The sequence below is a fragment of the Gouania willdenowi genome, chromosome 15 (assembly GCF_900634775.1).
Source record: "Gouania willdenowi chromosome 15, fGouWil2.1, whole genome shotgun sequence".
In the NCBI taxonomy this organism is placed as follows: domain Eukaryota; kingdom Metazoa; phylum Chordata; class Actinopteri; order Blenniiformes; family Gobiesocidae; genus Gouania; species Gouania willdenowi.
The window spans coordinates 14,485,117-14,508,375 of NC_041058.1; the positions used below are offsets into that span (position 1 = coordinate 14,485,117).

Here is a 23,259-nt window from a genome sequence, read left to right on the forward strand (position 1 = left end):
AATAAAGCGTACACTAACTTTTATTTAGACGGATTCTGGGCAGTGGAGACCCACACAGGAACAATCATGGAGGTACTACCTGACTGACCCACCTTTGTAACGTTCAGAGCTGTGGCTGCCGTGGTTCCGATTTCTGTGGTTGTAGTAGCATTTGCAGGGCATTGAGGTCTTTCATTTTTTTTGTAATTCTCATTATGCAAACAAGTGGGATGCCGTCCTTTACATTTGTCACACGTGTGGCGATGACGACAGTCTTTGGCATTGTGGCCCACCTTCAAACACCCGTAGCAGAGTTTATTGTCCCTAACAAATGTACGTTTTTCATCTAATGACTTCTCTGAGAAGCTGTGACACTTTGACAACTGATGCCTTTCATCTTTGCAGAACATGCAGGGTACTTTAAATCTTGTGTTATTTGACTTTGCTGTATCTACATTTACAGTAGCTTGCGTTGTAAAGACTTGGGTTGCAGCTCTGTTTGATTTAAACTCTTTTGCTTGTCCTTTTACCAGAGATGTACTGCCTGCATAGAGTGCATATGAAGAAGTCACTGGGTTACATGCAATTTCCGCCTCAAGTGCTACAAACTCTGCAAAATCCTTGAAAGAGGGGAAATCTTTACCTTCCATCAGAGCAACTGTGACCTTACGATTCCACCGTGTTGCGAGCCATTCTGGGGCCTTTTGCAGTAACTTTTGGTTCTCCTCACAGTCGTTCAATATCTCCAAGCCCTTTATATGTGGTGTTGCTTGGAGACAGGCTGTAAGAAAATCAGAAAATGTCCGCAAACCTTCTGCATCCTTTGAGTGGATTTTAGGCCACTTTGATAATTTGTCTCTTATTGCCTTTTGAACAACAAAAGGCTGACCGTAGCGTTGATCGAGTCTTTTCAATGCATCTTTGTATGCATCTTCATCACTGCGATAAAATGTGCCATCCAGACATTTAAGTGCTGGGCCAGTGATATATCTTTTTAACAAGTGCAGTTTATCAGCAGGAGAAATACTTTTACAGTCTATCAGTGAGATGAAGGAAGCCTTCCATTCAATGTAGGCGATTGGATCTCCACTGAACACAATGGGCACTGGCACTGGGATTCTGTTTACAGCTATGCTGTCTTGGATAGCTTTAGCTAGCTGGGAAAAGTCTGTGGGAGGCGATGGAGTGATAACTTGAGGTTGTGATTATTGTACAGGATTGTTAACAGGAATAGATACATGTTGTTGCATTAGTGGGTGATCTGAACCTGTGGATGACATTGGAACTGGTTGTGCAAAGCCTTGATTGAAAGGAGAAGTCATTTGAGATTGTAACATTAACTGACTGTCCATATCGACTTTTAATTCCTTGTCATAAATCTCTATTTTTGCACGTGCAGCTTGCCTTTCCTTTTCTGCTTGTAAACGCTCTAATTCAGATTTTTGTGCATCTAATTCCCTCCTGTGTTTCTCCTCCATTTCTCTTATTTTTTCTCTTTGTTTGATTTCCTCTTGTGCGATTTTATACTGAGCTTCAATTGCAGCTGACTCTGCGGCTGCCTCAATTCTTTTGGCGGCAATGCTTGCTTCAGTGTGATTACTTGACTGTGATGTAGTACCAAATATGGACTTAGCATGTTCATAAAGCAAGAGCTGATGGAGCCGCTGTCTTTCCTTTTCTCCATCATACTCATCGATTGCTGCTAAGCGCTCAAAAATTATTTTCATAATGTCCTTTGTCACTGATTCACAAGAGTCCATTTTGCGCCTTATGACATGGGATGGTGCATGACGCTCTCTTAAATCATTGTATACTTTCATCATGTCATTTACTGTCCTTTCAATGTCATCGGCCATGTCTGCTAAACGTGATTCTGAGAGATCGCTTTTCAAGTCTTCTCTGTATACTCTGACCTGGCCTTTCCAATGTTCATATATAGTTTCCAACTTTCTCTCTCTCTTAGTCTGTTCATCCTTTTGAAATAGAAACATTTTCTCGGTGGGCACACTAGGCCGTTCTGATCGCCTAGGTAATGTTTCAATTGCTGCTTCATCAATTTCACATTGCGACTCCTCCAGTTGTTCATCCATACCTTCGATTTTGAGAGCGATTGCTTGTCACCTTATCCTTAGTTCGTTGCTCCAACTCGCTGCTCCGCGCCGTAGCCGTGCCGTTCCTTGAGGTTGCTGACAGCTCGTTGAAGCACGAGGTGAAGCACTTAAGCTTAGCGCGTGCTTCTCTCCACGACCAGCTCTCACTCTTCTTGGAGGTAAGCTCTTACTGTAGCATACCCCCCCGAATGAAGGTTGAGACTTTACTGATGAAACAGGTTTATTGTCAGGAAACTTCAAATTCACCGTAAGAGCTGAAATATATAAAAACAAAGTATAAGCTAAACGCTAAGCTCTTACATCTCTGCATAAAATCCTACACGTGCATAAGTTCAAACAAACATCACAGAACCCAACAAAAGTACAACTCTGGACACACCAAACATTGATGCAGCATTATCAAACATTTTAAACGTACCTTGTGCCTCTTCAAGGGGGTAACTAAACATAAAATCACTTTTAAAACCGCTCCGTGTCATTTTCTCACACTTCTCCGTATGTTTCCATCACTCCACTAAACACTCCTTCACCAAAACCAAAACAGTTTGTGGTGCTTTTATCAGTTTGTAAAACACAATAGAGAAGTTCTCGAAGATTCTCAAGCTGTTTCAAACGACTTCTTTGAATGTATTGTAACGCTAACAGACCCTCTGCTCTTTGCCTCTCAGCTGTACAATCAGAAGACTTTTTTTTAGCAAAACAGATTTTACAACATAAAACCTCTTTGGTTTTCATTGACAAAAGGATATATTTATATAAGGCACAGGGAGAGTTTGTTGTTCGGCTCAGATAGAAAAGACTAAAGGGAAACAAAGATAACACACAGGATGTCTAAAACTAAAAACCAAAGGAATTAAATTAAAATCCTCCACAACCCAGAGTTAGAAAAGAATACAAAAAGGCAGCTGTGAGGCAGCAGGCTACAGTATGGACTAGTTGTCTGGTTTGTTGCTTGGATCGTTCTTAGGATTCTTTGTCCTCAATGGTTGCATCTCAATGTCTCTCAGTCCTTCTCCCATGGACACCATCACCATGGAGACTCTGGATATGCCGGAAAACTCGAAGGCAAACGTCGCATAAAACACCATGACTATGATGCAGAACACCCACTCAACGATGGCAAAGGCGAGCTGTAGGGCTAAGCTCTCCAGCAAGAAGAAAGCAATGTCTGGAAAACGTGGTGAAGGAAAAATCTGCAAATGGACGAAAACCTGGACAGTTTGTTTCTGCTACATGTTTCAATATCAGGCGTGAGTTCAAACTTTGTGGATTAAAAGAGTGCCGCTTTTTTTTTTTTTTTTTTTTAAAGGATTTTTTTTGGCTCTAGTGGCCTTTATATGACAGTTGCTTGACAGGAAGGGGGTCAGAGAGAGACAAAATGATTCAGTTGTAAATATCTCAGCCCCTCCAAATACACACTAATACAAATTTATTTTTTTTAAACTTAGGTACAATCATTTCAGCCACAAACATTTGAGAATAAAGGCATCCTGTAGATCTGTGTGCAACACCACACCACAGTGACCTGTTTGTTGTACCTTAACCTCAGTGTGTTTTTGATTTTATTTAGTTTTTTCTTTAAAGGTGCTAATGACAACCAGTCTAAAACAGCTCAGGAAATGACCTTAGATCTTTGTGTGAAGCAAAATGTTATTTTGTAGGGTGTGTGTGTGTGTGCCACAGGAAGCTGTTTGGCTTCCTGTGGCACAGTATGGACTAGTTGTTTCTTTGGGAAGGGTGATTCTCCTTTGGTTGGTTGGTGTCAATTCAAAAAAATGTTGAAATCGATTTTTTTAAATCATGTTTTTTACCAAAAAAAAAAATAAATGTAATGGCACTAACATATGCATAGCATGTAAACTCCCAGTCACTGTGTGAATGAACCACATCAGACCTTGTTAAACTACGTCACTCCTCAATGCATTTTAGCTTAAAAGATTTTCATAAAACATACTTAGCACTTTTATAGATGTATGTGGTTGTATGACAGTTTGATAAACATCCTACTTGTTTTTGATACTGGTGCTTGAATTACAGTTAGTTAGCATTTACTTGTTTTTGCAAGTTTAAAAAAAATAAATAAATAGTATTTCATACCATTTTGTACTTGTAAAGGTGAAATTTGTAATTATTGATATCAATATATATTGTATTGTTTAGTATTGGGATATATCGTATCGTGACATGCAAATCGTATCGTAAGATCCATTGTGGTAGCACACCCCTACCTCTTACTGTACGTTGTATTTTTATTTACCAGCTTTTATAGATTGTCTCGTCTTAACAAACCTTACCACTACAACTTGTTAATTCTACACTTGTTTGCCAGCTACTCACTGATCAGTCACAGAACAACGAGCATGAGCAGTTCTCAATTTCCCAAAATAAGAAAAAGAATTAGAGAAATAGTGAACATCCAACTGTTATTGTCTGCCTGCTACTCAATGGTTAAAGTCAAAGCAGGTCCACCAGTCAATAGTTGCATGTTTTTTTTAATACAGTCTCGGCAAAAGCCAAGCGTGGTTTGAAAATATTCAAACTATTCACAGATTTTCATGGCCAACCAATATTTTAATGTTGATACTTTGCAGTCTGAACAGAGCGTAATACTCTCTTAACCATGCACAGTATCTTTTCATTGTCTTGAATATCGGTAAAATATTTGTCATGCAGCTACATGACTGAGTGCGACATTGAATAAAGGAAGCAAAGATGGCTACATTTAACATTCATCTACTCGAAGCCTCGAAGACTGACATCTGTCAACAGCTGGAAAGGATACTGAGCACCAGAGCCACTGAGGCCAGCAGGGCCATGCAGAGCCGGATGAAGGCCATGATGTACTGGCAAGTCTGTGGGCAAGCATTGTTTACATTTTCTGACGCCAGGCTGTAGGTCAGCCATGTCTGCAGCCATACAAACGCCATGGAGCCGAGAAAGGCAATGACTACTCCGATATAGTGGAGAACTTTGGCATTGTCCACCTGTTGTAGGAGAGGAAAAAGCAAAGTGTAACTATTTCTAAACATCAGAAACACACACAGTTGTTCACAAGGAAACATTATCAACACAATAATAAACAGTTCAGCATGAGAATCAGTTCATTCAGTGATAGGCAGACTGATGGGGTCAATTGGGGTAACAAATGCCATCTTATTTACAGATAATTGCCTTTAAAACTACATATCTTCTGTCTGGATTAATGTATTTTCCTGTAATAAACACATTACAATTGTATTTAACAATACAGGGAATTTTATTAAGTTCAACAGAAAAATACCTGTAGCTCAGCTGCCAAACTTTCACTGTAAAAATATTTACAACGAACGAGTTGAAAATACAGGGCAATATGGCAAAAAATGTATAACATGGATGATAACCCTGGTATGCATTTAGATGTTATGCTTTACAACCAATGGCCGCTGGCTGCTCAGCTTCGTGACCACGGCACTAGAGGCCGCCATTTGTCCCCCATTGCTGTAGTACCTGCATACAGTATAGCCAGCCGCTAGTCTCCCATTAGAAAGCTTTAACTTTAAAGCCTGGTGCCAATTTTCCAAAACTTTCTACAGTTAAATATTCCTCCTGTGATAATGCTGGGTTGGGCACAATTACTGGGACCAGGCTGGTTTTCCTAAGGAACATTTTAGAAAATCTCGTAAACTAATCGGGGCCGGACTTTGATTGACAGGCCGTTATCCATAGAGGCTAGTTAGCGAGTGTTAATGACAAGCTCTAACTTTCCACATGACAGGGAGCTCATATACATAATAAATTTACACTGCACTTGAATGGTTCAGGTTGCAAATTGCAAATGTCTCTGGTACTCATCACTAGTTTGGGTAACAATTGTTGATCTGCGCTTTTAGTGTAGCTCAGTGGTGCTGGGATGTCCTGGACTACGCTGCTGGTTTGTTGCCTCTGGGTATTCTTCCAAAAGTGCTGGGGATGCTTTTCCAGTCTGAGAAACAACAGAATACATAAACCTTTGAATACTTATGAGATTAACAAATGACAATTTATTCTTTATAGGGCTGAACGATTAATTGCATTTGCAATTTTATCGCAATATTACACAAAGCAATTTCGTAATCGCAGGGTACGCGATTTTGAAAGTGAATGGAGGTGTGACATATGGCAGCAAAGTCCACTCCGCCGTGTGCTTTTGTTTACGTCTCTTAAGGTGTGTGGTAGATTGTGGATGTACAGTGAAAATATCAGCGTTTATCATGCAGCCACCGCGAAGGACTATTGCTTTCTTCTCCGTTAGCATTGCGTTAGCCGCAACGCTCATCACGCCATTCTCTCGCTGCTACTACACTCTCTGATGATCACAGAAACTCCTGTCTCACCTGCGGATTCACACATCTCTGCCTCCACAAAGATATAGGTGAGCCTGTGCTGCTTGTAAAGAGTAAAGAATCGTTTGTGGCTCAGTTTAGGAGGCTTATATTTGGGAATGTCGTGGATAAAGAACTTATCTCAAAAGCATAATTACGGTTCATGACCATAAAGTATTCTCCAAGGCGATGTGCCATGTGCCTTTATTTACCTTTGCATCTACCGCATATGCGTTCCCGTAGGTAGTACAGACGCTAGATATAAACACTAAACTGCTGTATGAAAAGGGTTTGAAACTACGATCCGAGGCAGGAGTCCATGTCATGTCTTATTTTGCTGAGGAAATGTGCAGTTTCGTGCTGAAATGGCTGCGAGTCAAAGAGAAAGTGAAACATGTCTGTGTTTGGCACCTCATGTCGCCGTCTCCTTGCGTCAATGTTCTTCTCTTTCTTCATATTGTCCAAAATTACATCCCAAAATCAAAATGCTGCTCCTAACTCAACTGTGTTTTTGCGTGTGCTCCATCTGGCCTCTCCGTATCAATCAATAACGCGCATCTGAAGCAACCACGAGTCGCAGCACATACAGGGATTTGATATGTATATATTTTTTTTTTATAGACTGTACTGTTAAGTTCAGACAGTTTTTATGAAGTGTGGTTCACAAACTTTGAATAGGTCAAGCAACAATTTTGTTTGCTTTATTGTTGCAATTTTCGCTTCAAATTAATCTAATATTGTTTATTATGAAAAAGACTGATTTATTGCTTGTGTTAGATGAAAAATACATGAGAAGAGGACCTTGCAACAATAATCGCATATCTAATCGCAATCGCAATATTGAAGAAAAAGATCGTAATTAGATTATTTTCCAAAATCGTTAAGCCCTAATTCTTTATATTGAACAACTAATAGCAAATTATGTTTTGACGTCATACAAAAATTCAACTTATGGTAAAACTCACTCTCACCAGTCAGAGCAGGTTCTGCACAGCCATTGATCTATTAGCACGTTCTGATGCAGAGGTGGTGGGTCGACGCTGAAGAACTCAGGAGGAACGTAACTCTACGAAAACACAAGATAAACCCTGAATAAAGTACATTATAAAATAGGGTTACCAAATATTAGACGTTTTGAACAGTTTGTACTCACCAAATCCATCTTGAAGGGGAAGACCGTTATCTTATTGGATTTTTGAAGGATGGCTGGGAAAAGGCAAAGATAAAGAAAAGCACAATTAACTATCAAACATGGTCAGAATTCTTACTAGAATGTTTTTAATCACACAAAAAGAACTCAAAATACTCGCTGCTCCTGATGACAAATACCTATCTTGTGTTTGGGTCATCAATCGAGGGTCTCTGACTTCTGAGTTCATTTTTTTTTTTTTTTTAGAGACTATCTGGAGACTTGCCTTATCTCCTGGGGACGTCCCAGACCCATCTCTGAGTTAGAGTTCTTTAAAGCACTCCACACTTTAAAATGTATTAAAACCAAATATTATTAAAGCAGTACTAAGTAACTTGTTTACCTTGATAAATCCTTTTTGTAGTGCCTCTGAGGGTAATAAAAGTGTTAATGGGATGATTGGTGGGTCTTTTATCTCCCCATGTCTCTGACCAGAAAACCACAATTGCAACTTCACTGCCTACGGGTCGGAGGCCCCAATACACATTAATAGAATCACGAAGAAGCTAACAGGCTAACAGGAAAAGCTACCTGCGGGCTAGTGCCACTTAAACAGAATTTACAGCAAAGTTTGAGTGAATACAATGATCTCCATTGTGTAATTTGATGTACAATATCCCTCTCTCCCTTTGTCTTTTCTGTCAGTGTAATATTTACTCTAACGGACTAGAATTGAAAAGAAATGCAACGACACCTGCAGTGGCGCTTCTGGCCTCTAGGGGCATTAGTTATTCAGCTGCTTTAACTTATTGAAAGAGAAGAGTCGAATTAATGCTTCACTTCCAAAGACTAAACCAGTCACTACCAGAAGCAGACATTGGACTAATCTTTGTACAAAATATTAAAAATTAAACTTCAACCAGCATCATGGCGCATTACCTTATTTAGATGCTTCTTTATCTATCTCTCTGACCACATCCAAAAATGATCACTTTATTAGAAATCTATCAGATATCACGGTTTTAGGTAAACAAAAAATACATTATACCTCTTTTACTCAATTAGAAGAAAAGTGTACATACCTTATACAAATAAAGTCGTCATTATACACTACAAGTCCACACTGATAGTATGAAAAGGCAAGGCAGGTTTATTAACAAACGCCTGGAAAACTTGTTTGGTTCCATTTCTGATCCAAAGCCCAAATGAACCAACTTGTGGGATTGTATGTACATTGACTACTTAATTAACAAATAGCACAGCCAGTCCAACATCAGAGGAAGACCACAGAACATTTTGAACTTCATGCAGAATTTAAGAAACTTGGTTGCCGTAAAATTGTCCTTAAGTAGTATACTTTGAGGAACAGGCCACCGTTTTTCCATACTAAGATATGATCTTACCTGAGCTTAGACAAGTTGATACGTACCTGTCTAGTCTTTACTCGTGTGCTCACTCACACAAAAAGACCAAAGATGTTAGCATTTATCCTCTCCTAGCATATTCCTATGGACCCAAACGGGGATGAAGATAGAAGCAACCAAGCTCTTCCACGTTTTCCCTATGTAAATACGGTTATGTGAGTAGTTACATGATCCAAGTGTAGTTACCCAAAATTAAACGTGGATTTTCTAAGCGGATAAAATTAGGTACTATATTGTAAGGTGTATTAATACATTAGGAGCACTTAGTTGTCCGCGCAGTAATATTTTTACTCCTATAGAATTCTGAAGATATTACTGCAGACGTCGCACACGTAAAGACTAGACAGGTACGTATCAACTTGTCTAAGCTCAGGTAAGAACATATCTCAGTCTGGAAAAACGGTGGCCTATTCCTTTAACATAGCTAAAACTTGAAAATGCATAAAAACCTAACTTGGCATATTAATTGTTCAAATAAACAAAAATAAAAACAGCAATTATCCTGTTATTCTTATTTGCCTGAGTTTCATTGTATTGAACATGTACCACATCAAAAACTGGCCAAGTTTTGTAAAACATATTAGAAATGGTAATGGCTGTCACTGAGTCTCTTGAATATGTTCTTGTCTAAGATGTCGCTCTCCATTCATGATCAGACAGATCTCCAATCAGTGTGAGGACTCGTGGGTTTACATTCACTTACTTCTTGTTCTTTTTTATCTCGACCTTTGTGCCTTTATCAGGGTTGATGTTGAAGAAGCATCTTCATGGAAAGGGAAATAAAAACTATGTTAACTCACAGCTCAACATTTCCCCCCAGGATGACATTTAAAAGGAATAGGCCAGCATTTTTCCATACTGAGATATCTTCTTACCTGAGCTTAGATGAGTTGATACGCAACGGTCTGGTCTTTGTGCGTGCTCTTCCAGCAAAGGTATAGCTCCAAACTGGGGTGAAGTTAGATGCAACCAAGCTGTTCCACGTTTTCCATATTTAAATACAGTTACGTGAGCCTTAGAAAATCAACATGTTTAATTTTGTGTAACTAGACTTGGATCGTGTAAAGGCTCACGTAACTGTATTTAAACAGGGAAAACGCAGCTTCTAACTTCACCCCAGTTTGGCACTATACCTATGCTGGGAGAAGCTAAATGCTAACAACATTTTTGTGACTGAGCGCACGCACAAAGACCAGACAGTTACACATCAACTCGTCAAAAGGTCAGCACACACTACACGATTTTTCTAGTCTAAAGGTGTGTTCACACCGAACGCGACTTAAGTGACTGAAGCGATAAGATTACATTAAAATCAATGAAAATGACGCAACCTCAATTTATCCCCCCCTCAGCAACGTGACTTGCCTGACTTGAGCGACGAGGTCGCACTCGACCTCGTCGCTCAAAGTTGAAAAATCTGAACTTTTTAAGCGACGTGAAGCAATATCTCCCGTCCTCCACTGTCTGTAGAGCGGAGGCAGTAGCCCCTCCCTCCCGCTTCAGTGCTGACGGCTGCACCGGAGGCTGTTCTACTTCCTCAATGTATCGGGTTCAAAATTAAAGCAGTTAATTTCTTGAAAACCACAGTAACTACTGATCAAACACATTATGAGTGAAGTCATCCTTTAAGATCTCCGTTAAGTTGATCAACCCTCTCTCTCTACCCCGTGTCTCTCACACACACACACACACACACACACACACACACACACACACACACACACACACACACACACACACACACACACACACACACACACACACACACACACACACACACACACACACACACACACACACACACACGGAGTTGCTGGAGCGATGAAGTAACAAAAAAGCACCACTATGTGCAAACTACTCATCAGGGACAATTTAAGCAACGGCATCGCTTCAGTCGCGTTCGGTGTGAACGCACCTTTAAATGATTTTATATAGAATGGACTATATGGACACGTGGAAATTCAATTGCAGATATGTTTAATATAATTGTTACATGTAAAAATGTAATTGTAGATATCTGTAATATAATTGTTACATGTAAAAATGTAATTGCAGATATCTGTAATTCAGTTTCTACATGTCGAAATGACATTTTGACATGTAGAAATATATTTGTTACGTGTGAAAATGGCTTTACAGATATCTTGAATTAACATTTCAACATGTCAAAATTACATTTCAACATGTTCAAATGTAATTTCCACTAGTGAAAACTAAATTGCTACATGTCAGCCAGACTTTTTAAATGTTAAAAGGCTTGCCATAGACGGCTTGTTAACCAATTATCCAATCAGAGGCCGAGAAGCGAGGTGAAGAGTTCAGTGACCTGCACCTGCACCTGCACCTGCACCCCTGTCTGAGTCTCTGACTGCAACACACACAATATAACATTGACACATTTGAAAGAAAAGATGGGCAAATAAAATAAAAAGACTTGCAACTTTATGGAATCACCACTGAAAGTGTGATGAGAGATTTGAAAATGCTAGTATTTATTTTCTTCTTTGTGCATTACATGATTGCTTGGTATAGTTTAATGAAACAGTGAATGGGCCCTGCTTAGTTCTGGTTTAGTCCAGGTTCCTGATTTAGTCCTGCTATAGTCCAAATGAACTTCTTTGGGATAGTAACCAGTGCACCTGTGAAAGCACTGTGGGAAAATCATAACACTGCACGCTTTAGTTGACCTTTTCTTACTGACGTTATTGCTGTTGTTTTTAGTTGTTTCTTCAAAGAGGAAAGTCTTTTGATGCCACACACGCCCCCAAATAAATCCCCCCTCACTACACCACACCCACACCCTCCGAACTTTTATCTTATGCACAGTCATCCCAACTTGTATAAAAATATACCCACATTTGTAAACTGCTCCTGAGATAATCCCCCAGAAGACAAAATTTCTATGGAACATTTGTATTGATTTTCAATGGGATGACAGCATTTTGTTCATTTTAGTGTGCCACAACAGAAAAATTTTAAAACTGTTCAAAACAAGGTTACTATCATTGTATGACCAACCCTTAGGGCAAATGAACAAAGAAAGCTCATTCAGTTTGGATCCCATTTATGAAGGTTATGCAAGTATTACTGACTCTTCAAGAGCAAAAATGCGTTTAGAATGCATACGGGTCAATAAAGGGTTAACTACATATAAGTTATGACACATATTTGGTATGTTTGTGTCGAGCAGAAGTGGTTCTACAAGTCTTGAGTTTTTAAAGTATAAAAAAAATATTAAAATATAGTGATTTTATAGCTGCTAAAAGTAGAGGCCACTTTCCGGGCCTTATGGGTGTTGAGCGTGATTTTTTTTTTTTCCAGTCCCAGCTCTGGGAGGCTATGGAAAACTACTGAAATAGCCAAAATGAACTTCTCCAAAAATGATTATCCTTAGGCAAATTTGAGGAACATCCAATAAAAACAGAAAAAATGCCATAAAAATGAAAATGTCAAAGTACACAAAAAGTCCTTAGGGTGCTGTGAGGGTTATATTTATATATATTTATGATATCTATTAAACATCTGTAGTTGTAAAATACTACATATAAATTCAAACAATGATAATTGTTATCATTGTTTGATATCATTCATTATCATGAATGTCAACAGTGATAGTGGGTTATTTGTAGAGAGGTCAGTCACTGGTCATCAAACACTCGACATCTCTCCTCAGACCAGCTGTGTCTTACACCTAATTTTAACCTTTTTGTCCAAATGTGACGAAATGGGTATTTTGGTCATCACGGCCGTAAAGTATTATACTGTTACAATATTGACAGAAAAAAGCTGTATTTTTTACAGTAATATACATTTTCTATTTTTCCAGGCAAATAACATTTCTTTTTATAGGTTTTTTTCCGTAAAATTTGCCAGCTTTCGACTGTTATTTATATGGAAAATAATCGTAAAAATAATTACAATGAAAGTATGTTGAATTAACAGAATTTAGTTTTTTTATCAGTAATTTTCTGTGTTTTTATCCAATTTTAACCGTAAATTTTAAAGTATTATACCGTTGCAATATTGACAGAAAAGAGCTGTATTTTTTACAGTAATATACAATTTCTACTTTTACAGGCAAATACTGTCGTTGTTTAACAGTATATCACTGTAAAATTTACAGATTTTTTTTTAGAGTTTAGTTCTTAAAAATGCTCTGGGTTTAATTGAGCATTTGCACTTGTTTTTTTTTTTTTTTCTTGACACATTTCATCAAGTGCTAAATTCTCCAGGTGTTCAATAAGGTAACGTATTTAAATTGTTTCCATGTACCAGTTTTCTAAAATTAAAAAATAAGAGGTATGGTATTTGCTGGTTTAAAAACCCTGTTTTATTATTGATGGGATATTTGTTTTACTTTTTTTTTTTTTTCCTTAAGTCCATTAAGTAACATGTACGTTTTTACTTTTACTCAAGTAAGGGAGCAACTTCAATACTTTTACAAGATTTTTTTATTTATTTAATCAAGTATCTATACTTTTATTTGAGTACTGAAGACTAGTACTTTTGCCACCTGTTTTATTAGTAAACCTGTACGGCAGCATTGGGCTTTTCCACTGACTGTTTATGTGTTTCCATTTCCAAACCATGTAACGTGACAGGAGAAATCCCACTGGCCGTGCCACAGCCGTGCTGCCAAAGCCTTATGTAACGCACAGACGTAAAATGAAGCTGTGGCATATTTTACCATGTGTTTATGGCCTTTTGGTTCCCTCTGATCTACTCGGTTTCAAATGCTGGCATTCAGGCAGCCTCTGATTTGAATTAGTTTGTGGTGTTTGTTTCGTTTTAGCGACAAATATTTGTGTCTGTGCATAGTTGTAGAGCAGGATTTCTATCTTTTCAAGTAGGTTCTGCAGTTTATTCAATCTGCTTCCATCACTAATGACATCCTATTAAAAGGCATAAAGCCGGGGGTGTCTACAAAAAAGTCCAAGCCGAGCTTGTGATTGGTTGTACATGTGGGTTCTACCACTCGGCTCCTCTCTGTACATTGCCAGACTAGATGACTCACTTCCTCCTGGCTCTTCCCATTAAATTCCTCTCCGCACTGTGATGAGGAGCGGGTGAGGAGGACCTCCTGGCAGTCTTAACGTGCTACACGTTTGGGAAACAATCACAGCATCACCGTGGTGTCTCCGGACATGCCGCCAAACTCAATAGCAAACAGCCCATAAAACACCATGACTGTGATGCAGAACACCCACTCAACGATGGCGAGTTGTAGGGCTAAGCTCTCCAGCCAGAAGAAAACACCGTCTGGAAAACGTGGTGAAGGAAAAATCTGCAAATGGACGAAAACCTGGACAGTTTGTTTCTGCTGATCAAAGGGAAGAAAATAAAGCTACATGTTTCAATATCAGGCGTGAGTTCAAACTTTGTGGATTAAAAGAGTGCCGCTTTTAATCCACAGTCATTTATTTATGCTACTTTGATGTCCCTACATGCATTGTTTGCCGTGTTTGATGCTTGTTATTAAACCAGTCATAATAAACACAGAGGCCCATTGTGTTTATATAATCTATAAGTCAGAAGAAGGAGGAACTTTTTACTATCTAGGAGAAAATTAAGAGTTATCATCATCTGATGATTCCTCTTACTAAGGGTGTCAGAAAAATGGATTCGGTGATATATCGCAATATTTTACCACACAATTATCGTGTCAATTCAAAAAAATGTTGAAATCGATTTTTTTAAATCATGTTTTTTACCAAAAAAATAAATAAATGTAATGGCACTAACATATGCATAGCATGTAAACTCCCAGTCACTGTGTGAATGAACCACATCAGACCTTGTTAAACTACGTCACTCCTCAATGCATTTTAGCTTAAAAGATTTTCATAAAACATACTTAGCACTTTTATAGATGTATGTGGTTGTATGACAGTTTGATAAACATCCTACTTGTTTTTGATACTGGTGCTTGAATTACAGTTAGTTAGCATTTACTTGTTTTTGCAAGTTTAAAAAAAATAAATAAATAGTATTTCATACCATTTTGTACTTGTAAAGGTGAAATTTGTAATTATTGATATCAATATATATTGTATTGTTTAGTATTGGGATATCGTATCGTGACATGCAAATCGTATCGTAAGATCCATTGTGGTAGCACACCCCTACCTCTTACTGTACGTTGTATTTTTATTTACCAGCTACTCACTGATCAGTCACAGAACAACGAGCATGAGCAGTCCTCAATTTCCCAAAATGAGAAAAAGAATTAGAGAAATAGTGAACATCCAACTGTTATTGTCTGCCTGCTACTCAATGGTTAAAGTCAAAGCAGGTCCACCAGTCAATAGTTGCATGTTTTTTTTAATACAGTCTCGGCAAAAGCCAAGCGTGGTTTGAAAATATTCAAACTATTCACAGATTTTCAGGGCCAACCAATATTTTAATGTTGATACTTTGCAGTCTGAACAGAGCGTAATACTCTCTTAACCATGCACAGTATCTTTTCATTGTCTTGAATATCGGTAAAATATTTGTCATGCAGCTACATGACTGAGTGCGACATTGAATAAAGGAAGCAAAGATGGCTACATGTAACATTCATCTACTCGAAGCCTCGAAGACTGACATCTGTCAACAGCTGGAAAGGATACTGAGCACCAGAGCCACGAAGGCCAGCAGGGCCATGCAGAGCCGGAGGTGGGCCATGATGTACTGGCAGGTCGGTGGGTCAGCATTTTTTTCCTTTTTTTCCCTTTTTCTTTTTTCTGACTCCACTCTGGCCAGTCTGTAGGTCAGCGCTGTCTGCAGCCCTACAAACAGCGTGGAGGTGGGAAAGGCAATGACTACTCCGATATAGTGGAGAACTTTGGCATTGTCCACCTGTTGTAGGAGAGGAAAAAGCAAAGTGTAACTATTTCTAAACATCAGAAACACACTCAGTTGTTCACAAGGAAACATTATCAACACAATAATAAACAGTTCAGCATGAGAATCAGTTCATTCAGTGATAGGCAGACTGATGGGGTCAATTACAATTATGCTTTCAATTACAATTTATTCACGATTACAGTGACCAACATTTTGTCCAATTACAATTATTTTTTATCCTCAGAAAGACAACTACAATTACGTTCTCAATTACTGAGCCTGAAATTAATAACCTTCCTTTTGTGTTAGCTTTCTGTTAGCATCTCTTATGATAACGGGTCCTAAATCAGCTGTAAAAATACACTAAAAACACATTTCTATCATCTAATTTCTATTTCTAATCTATTAATTACCTTGTTAGTCTTCCTAATCAGTGAAAATATAGGTTTTAATGTTTTTGGTGTGGACATCTGAGCCTATTTTGTGTCAGTATACCCCTTGGTTTCAATTTTTTATTTATTTTTCTTCCCCCAATGGTAAAATATGGGAAAGTTCTATAGAATTATCATGGTAATTACAATTACAAAGTCAATTATCTAAACTCAATTACAATTTAATTTTGATTATGAAAGCAAATTAATACGCCATTGTAGCATACCCCCCCGAATGAAGGTTGAGACTTTACTGATGAAACAGGTTTATTGACAGGAAACCTCAAATTCACCGTAAGAGCTGAAATATATAAAAACAAAGTATAAGCTAAACGCTAAGCTCTTACATCTCTGCATAAAATCCTACACGTGCATAAGTTCAAACAAACATCACAGAACCCAACAAAAGTACAACTCTGGACACACCAAACATTGATGCAGCATTATCAAACATTTTAAACGTACCTTGTGCCTCTTCAAGGGGGTAACTAAACATAAAATCACTTTTAAAACCGCTCCGTGTCATTTTCTCACACTTCTCCGTGTGTTTCCATCACCATCAAGCTACCTCAAGCATAAAACGGCAAACAGGAAGTGATGATTTCAAAATAAAAGCATTACATTTTTAAACCGGAAGTTAACTAAAACTAACTGCAAAAAATGATGATAAGCACCAAAATAAAACACTTTAAACCTTGTTTATAAACAGAAATATACCTGTGGTTATTTACACTCCCATCAAAATTATAACTGTTGGTTTACATCAAAACAACAGATAATTTTCTCATGAAAAATTACACACAGGTCACCTTAAGAGCTTTCCAACAATAAAACAAGTTTTTGCACTGGACGCTCTACAACTGAAAGCTTGCTAGAGCGTTGCCCTTTGTTATCTAATTTATTTTCTCCAAGTGAAATCTTCACTCTTCGCACAAGTCCATCTTTTCCACTGACAGTTTCTAAAACTCTTGCAAGTTTCCATTTGCTTCTGGGCGCTTGTTCGTCCATGTCCAACACAACATCACCAACTGTTAGATTCCTCTTTGGTGAATGCCACTTTTGCCTCGAAATGATGCTGTGCACATATTCCCGTCTCCAACGGCTCCAGAACTGCTCTGCCAGAAACTGGACACGCCGCCATCTCTTTTTGCAGTATAGGTCTTCCTTTGAAAAGGCACCAGGTGGGGGCAACGGTGCGTTGGATTTCAGATGAAGCAGATGATTGGGCGTAAGCGGTTCCAAGCTGTCAGGGTTGTTCAAGTTATCAATAGCCAGAGGTCTGCTGTTGACTATAGCCATAGCTTCGTAGAATAGAGTCCTTAATGAAGCATCATTAAGTCTACCATTGGAAAGTGTCAGAGTGGTGTTCAGTACACTTCTGACAGTTTTTATCTGACGCTCCCACACTCCCCCTGCGTGACTGGAGTGGGGTGCATTCATTACAAAGTCACACTGTCTTTCAGTTAAGTAAGCACTTAATCGATGAGTATCCAGTTCATTTAAGGCAGCTTTAAACTCATTTCGAGCGCCAACAAAGTTTGTTCCCTGGTCGCATTGGATTTGTCTAATTGCACCTCTGATCGAAATGAAGCACCTTAATGCATTGATAAATGCATCGGTGGACAAGTCCTCCAATAGCTCAATGTGAATAGCACGGGAACAAAAGCAAGTAAATAGAAGTCCATACCGTTTGTGTTGTTTCCTTCCTTCCGTTGTGAGAAATGGGCCAAAACAGTCCATGCCGCAGTGTGTGAAGGGAGGAGAGGGCTCTAAGCGTTGAAGAGGTAGGTCACTCATCCTCTGACCCTCTGGAAGTTTGCGGAGTCTGCGACAGGTCACGCACTGACGAATGAATGAAGCAACGGTTTTACTCATACCGGGAATCCAGTAGCCTTTAGACCTGACTTCATTTATGGTGAATCCTTTTCCTTGGTGTTTTACTTTGTTGTGACAGTGAGATATTATTAGTTTGGCTGCATAATGATCTTTTGGAATCACAATTGGGTGTTTGAAAGAGTCATTATCTGGTGAATGTCGCAGTCTCCCTCCCACCTTGAGGAGACCATCTGAGTCCATAAAAATGTCCAGTTTATACAGTTTGGTGTGATGTGGGAGCCGTTTTCCCCTTTTCAACAGATTTATCTCTTGACCATATGTATGACACTGCACATCACAAATGATCACGTTTTCAGCATTTTCTTGTTCACTCACTGTAGTTGGTGTGTTTGACTTGATTTGTTTAGCTCTTCTTATCAGATGCGCTACAGCTTTGACTGCGTTAGACCATGATGAGAATTTACTAAGACGATCCGCAAGAGTTGTAGTGTCTGTGGCTTTGGTTAACAGTGTCTGGACCTCCTTCCTGACTTCTGGATCTCCGATGGTCAGATCCAGCTCAACAGTTTGTGGCGTGGGTAGCTCATTTTTCCACAAAAAGGCTGGGCCGGTGAACCAGCTAGACTTCATTAACTCATAGACAGTTACACCCCTTGATGCGCTGTCAGCTGGGTTCACTTCAGATGGCACATAAAACCACTGCGAAGGGCTCGTACTTTGTCTGATCTTTTGAACTCTGTTAGCTACAAAAATGTGAAAACGACGTGCATCATTGTTAATGTAGCCCAATACGACCTTCGAGTCAGTCCAAAAATATTCTTTCACATCATAACACAGTTCTTCTTTCAATATGTTACTGACTGAGACTGAAACTACAGCTGCTGTTAGTTCTAGTCTTGGAATTGTGGTCAGTTTGGTTGGAGCAACTCAGGCCTTAGCTATTATCAGCAAGCAGTGAATCTCATTTTTTGCGTTCTTGGCTCTCAAATAGCTACATTGTCCATAACCACTCGAGCTTGCATCAGAAAAATGGTGCAATTCTATTTCCTTTAGCTCACCAAAACCGGCAGGGAAATAGCAGCGAGGTATGTTTAGCTTTTCCAAATTTACAAAGTCACTTAGCCAACTCTCCCACCTTGGTTTAAGTGTGTCTGGTAAGGTTTCGTCCCAACAAACACCACGCTGGCACATTTCCTGCAAGATCTTCTTTCCGTTTAGTACATATGGCGCTAAAAAACCAAGCGGGTCATAGATTGAAGCAACAGTAGATAGAATGCCTCTGCGTGTGGCTGGCTGGATTTTTAGTGTGTTGTCAAATTTGAAACAGTCCTTTCCTATATTCCATCGGATGCCTAAGGCTCTTTCCTGAGGCATGTCTTTAAACGTTAGGTCCTTTGTGTCTATGTTTACAGCACATTCTGATAGAGGGATGCTTTGCAAAACAGTGTGATCATTTGAGACGAATTTATGGAGACGGAGGTTACCTTTGCTGCAGATCTCTCTGGCATCCTGTGCCAACTGTATTGCTTCTTCCACAGTGTTTGCGCTGGTAACCCCATCATCGACATAAAAGTCCCTTTCAATGAACAGTGAACCTGAGGGATGAGTGCCGCTGTTTTCTTTTGCTAAATACTTAAGTCCGTAATTTGCACAGCCTGGAGAAGATGCTGCACCAAAACGGTGCACCTTTGTTCTGTATGTTAGAGGGTGTGTGCTTGTATCACCATTTTTCCACCAGAGGAAGCGGAGATAGTTCCTGTCCCTTTCATCGACATGAAACTGATGAAACATTTTTTCTACGTCACACATTAAAGCGATACGATGCTGTCTGAACCTTAACAGAATACCTGTCAGATTATTTATTAAGTTTGGCCCTTGGAGGAGATGATCATTGAGACTTGTTCTGCCATATTTGGCTGAACAGTCGAATACGACACGCAGTTTTGTTGGCTTTTTTGGGTGATAAATCCCATGGTGGGGGATATACCATTGTTCACCTTTTGTTCCTTCATTGTTAACCTCTTCGACATCTCCTCTTTCGATTATGTCATTCATGTATGCCACATAGTCCTTTTTGTATCTCTCATCCTTGTTAATCTTTCGCTTTAAGTGTTCGAGTCTGATTTCAGCCAACCTTTTGTTGTCTGGTAATTGCGGCCTTTGTTTAAAAGGGAGAGGCATCTCATAGTGACCTTGTTCATTTTTCCTTATTCCTTCCTTAAGTTTGTCTAGAAAAATTAAATCTTCTTGTGAGACTGTTTTGTCACCCGTCTTTGTGTCTTTAAAATCTGACTCAAGAACAGTAAGCACGTCCATTGGTGTTACAGGAGGTTGTTCTCTCACTGTAATTCTGTGGCACAGACTTATTTTGGTTTCGTTAGGTTCTGAGGTGAAGCCACCAACAATGCTCCACCCTAAATCTGTTTTAACTGCAAATGGCTCATTGTCTTTTCCAAGTAGAACTTGTTTTGGTGCTATAGTTCTGGGACAGTTGAATCCAATGAGTAACCCAACATCACAACTTAGGAGGGGTGGTATTTTCTCAACAATCTCAGACAGATGTGGCCATTGCTTTGCTGTATCATTTGTAGGTATGTTGTCGCAGTTAAATGGAATATAGTCTTTTGTGTAAGAGGGTGGAAGATCAATATGAACGTCCGAATCATAACCTCTCACACGCAGCCCTGATACTCTCTGACTTTTAACTGTCATGTGCACTCCAAGCATTGTGGTTAGTTTTAGCTTGACTGGATGGAAGTCTGCCTGCAGCTGGTGAATTATAGCTTCACTGACAAATGAGTTGTCACTTTGTGTGTCTAATAAAGCGTACACTAACTTTTCTTTAGACGGATTCTGGGCAGTGGAGACCCACACAGGAACAATCATGGAGGTACTACCTGACTGACCCACCTTTGTAACGTTCAGAGCTGTGGCTGCCGTGGTTCCGATTTCTGTGGTTGTAGTAGCATTTGCAGGGCATTGAGGTCTTTCATTTGTTTTGTAATTCTCATTATGCAAACAAGTGGGATGCCGTCCTTTACATTTGTCACACGTGTGGCGATGACGACAGTCTTTGGCATTGTGGCCCACCTTCAAACACCCGTAGCAGAGTTTATTGTCCCTAACAAATGTACGTTTTTCATCTAATGACTTCTCTGAGAAGCTGTGACACTTTGACAACTGATGCCTTTCATCTTTGCAGAACCTGCAGGGTACTTTAAATCTTGTGTTATTTGACTTTGCTGTATCTACATTTACAGTAGCTTGCGTTGTAAAGACTTGGGTTGCAGCTCTGTTTGATTTAAACTCTTTTGCTTGTCCTTTTACCAGAGATGTACTGCCTGCATAGAGTGCATATGAAGAAGTCACTGGGTTACATGCAATTTCCGCCTCAAGTGCTACAAACTCTGCAAAATCCTTGAAAGAGGGGAAATCTTTACCTTCCATCAGAGCAACTGTGACCTTACGATTCCACCGTGTTGCGAGCCATTCTGGGGCCTTTTGCAGTAACTTTTGGTTCTCCTCACAGTCGTTCAATATCTCCAAGCCCTTTATATGTGGTGTTGCTTGGAGACAGGCTGTAAGAAAATCAGAAAATGTCCGCAAACCTTCTGCATCCTTTGAGTGGATTTTAGGCCACTTTGATAATTTGTCTCTTATTGCCTTATGAACAACAAAAGGCTGACCGTAGCGTTGATCGAGTCTTTTCAATGCATCTTTGTATGCATCTTCATCACTGCGATAAAATGTGCCATCCAGACATTTAAGTGCTGGGCCAGTGATATATCTTTTTAACAAGTGCAGTTTATCAGCAGGAGAAATACTTTTACAGTCTATCAGTGAGATGAAGGAAGCCTTCCATTCAATGTAGGCGATTGGATCTCCACTGAACACAATGGGCACTGGCACTGGGATTCTGTTTACAGCTATGCTGTCTTGGATAGCTTTAGCTAGCTGGGAAAAGTCTGTGGGAGGCGATGGAGTGATAACTTGAGGTTGTGATTGTTGTACAGGATTGTTAACAGGAATAGATACATGTTGTTGCATTAGTGGGTGATCTGAACCTGTGGATGACATTGGAACTGGTTGTGCAAAGCCTTGATTGAAAGGAGAAGTCATTTGAGATTGTAACATTAACTGACTGTCCATATCGACTTTTAATTCCTTGTCATAAATCTCTATTTTTGCACGTGCAGCTTGCCTTTCCTTTTCTGCTTGTAAACGCTCTAATTCAGATTTTTGTGCATCTAATTCCCTCCTGTGTTTCTCCTCCATTTCTCTTATTTTTTCTCTTTGTTTGATTTCCTCTTGTGCGATTTTATACTGAGCTTCAATTGCAGCTGACTCTGCGGCTGCCTCAATTCTTTTGGCGGCAATGCTTGCTTCAGTGTGATTACTTGACTGTGATGTAGTACCAAATATGGACTTAGCATGTTCATAAAGCAAGAGCTGATGGAGCCGCTGTCTTTCCTTTTCTCCATCATACTCATCGATTGCTGCTAAGCGCTCAAAAATTATTTTCATAATGTCCTTTGTCACTGATTCACAAGAGTCCATTTTGCGCCTTATAACATGGGATGGTGCATGACGCTCTCTTAAATCATTGTATACTTTCATCATGTCATTTACTGTCCTTTCAATGTCATCGGCCATGTCTGCTAAACGTGATTCTGAGAGATCGCTTTTCAAGTCTTCTCTGTATACTCTGACCTGGCCTTTCCAATGTTCATATATAGTTTCCAACTTTCTCTCTCTCTTAGTCTGTTCATCCTTTTGAAATAGAAACATTTTCTCGGTGGGCACACTAGGCCGTTCTGATCGCCTAGGTAATGTTTCAATTGCTGCTTCATCAATTTCACATTGCGACTCCTCCAGTTGTTCATCCATACCTTCGATTTTGAGAGCGATTGCTTGTCACCTTATCCTTAGTTCGTTGCTCCAACTCGCTGCTCCGCGCCGTAGCCGTGCCGTTCCTTGAGGTTGCTGACAGCTCGTTGAAGCACGAGGTGAAGCACTTTAGCTTAGCGCGTGCTTCTCTCCACGACCAGCTCTCACTCTTCTTGGAGGTAAGCTCTTACTGTAGCATACCCCCCCGAATGAAGGTTGAGACTTTACTGATGAAACAGGTTTATTGACAGGAAACCTCAAATTCACCGTAAGAGCTGAAATATATAAAAACAA

General features: G+C 39.4%; 1 protein-coding gene across 5 annotated transcripts; it reads right to left on the reverse strand.

Moving 5' to 3' along the window:
- Positions 1-477: 477 nt before the first annotated feature.
- Positions 478-19,775, reverse strand: LOC114476498 (uncharacterized). 5 transcript variants are annotated; one of them, XM_028468079.1, is made up of 7 exons: positions 16,708-19,775; positions 15,595-15,823; positions 13,998-14,242; positions 9,687-9,746; positions 7,584-7,636; positions 7,392-7,496; positions 478-488 (listed from the first exon to the last, which is right to left on the reverse strand). In XM_028468079.1, exon 1 carries the CDS (start codon positions 18,706-18,708, stop codon positions 17,053-17,055), a length of 1,656 nt encoding a protein of 551 aa, XP_028323880.1. In that variant the 5' UTR covers positions 18,709-19,775; the 3' UTR covers positions 478-488; positions 7,392-7,496; positions 7,584-7,636; positions 9,687-9,746; positions 13,998-14,242; positions 15,595-15,823; positions 16,708-17,052. The 5 variants fall into 5 exon arrangements, with proteins under 5 accessions (XP_028323880.1, XP_028323881.1, XP_028323877.1 ...); XM_028468076.1 differs by lacking the exon at positions 478-488 and adding an exon at positions 4,979-6,051 and having other exon boundaries at positions 7,402-7,496; XM_028468078.1 differs by lacking the exon at positions 478-488 and adding an exon at positions 4,979-6,051 and having other exon boundaries at positions 7,396-7,496.
- Between the last annotated feature and the right edge of the window lie 3,484 nt (positions 19,776-23,259).

Bases quoted from the DNA above. Each gene is read 5' to 3' on its own strand.
- LOC114476498 (XM_028468079.1), bottom strand. From the start codon at position 18,708: ATGAAGTCTAGCTGGTTCACCGGCCCAGCCTTTTTGTGGAAAAATGAG.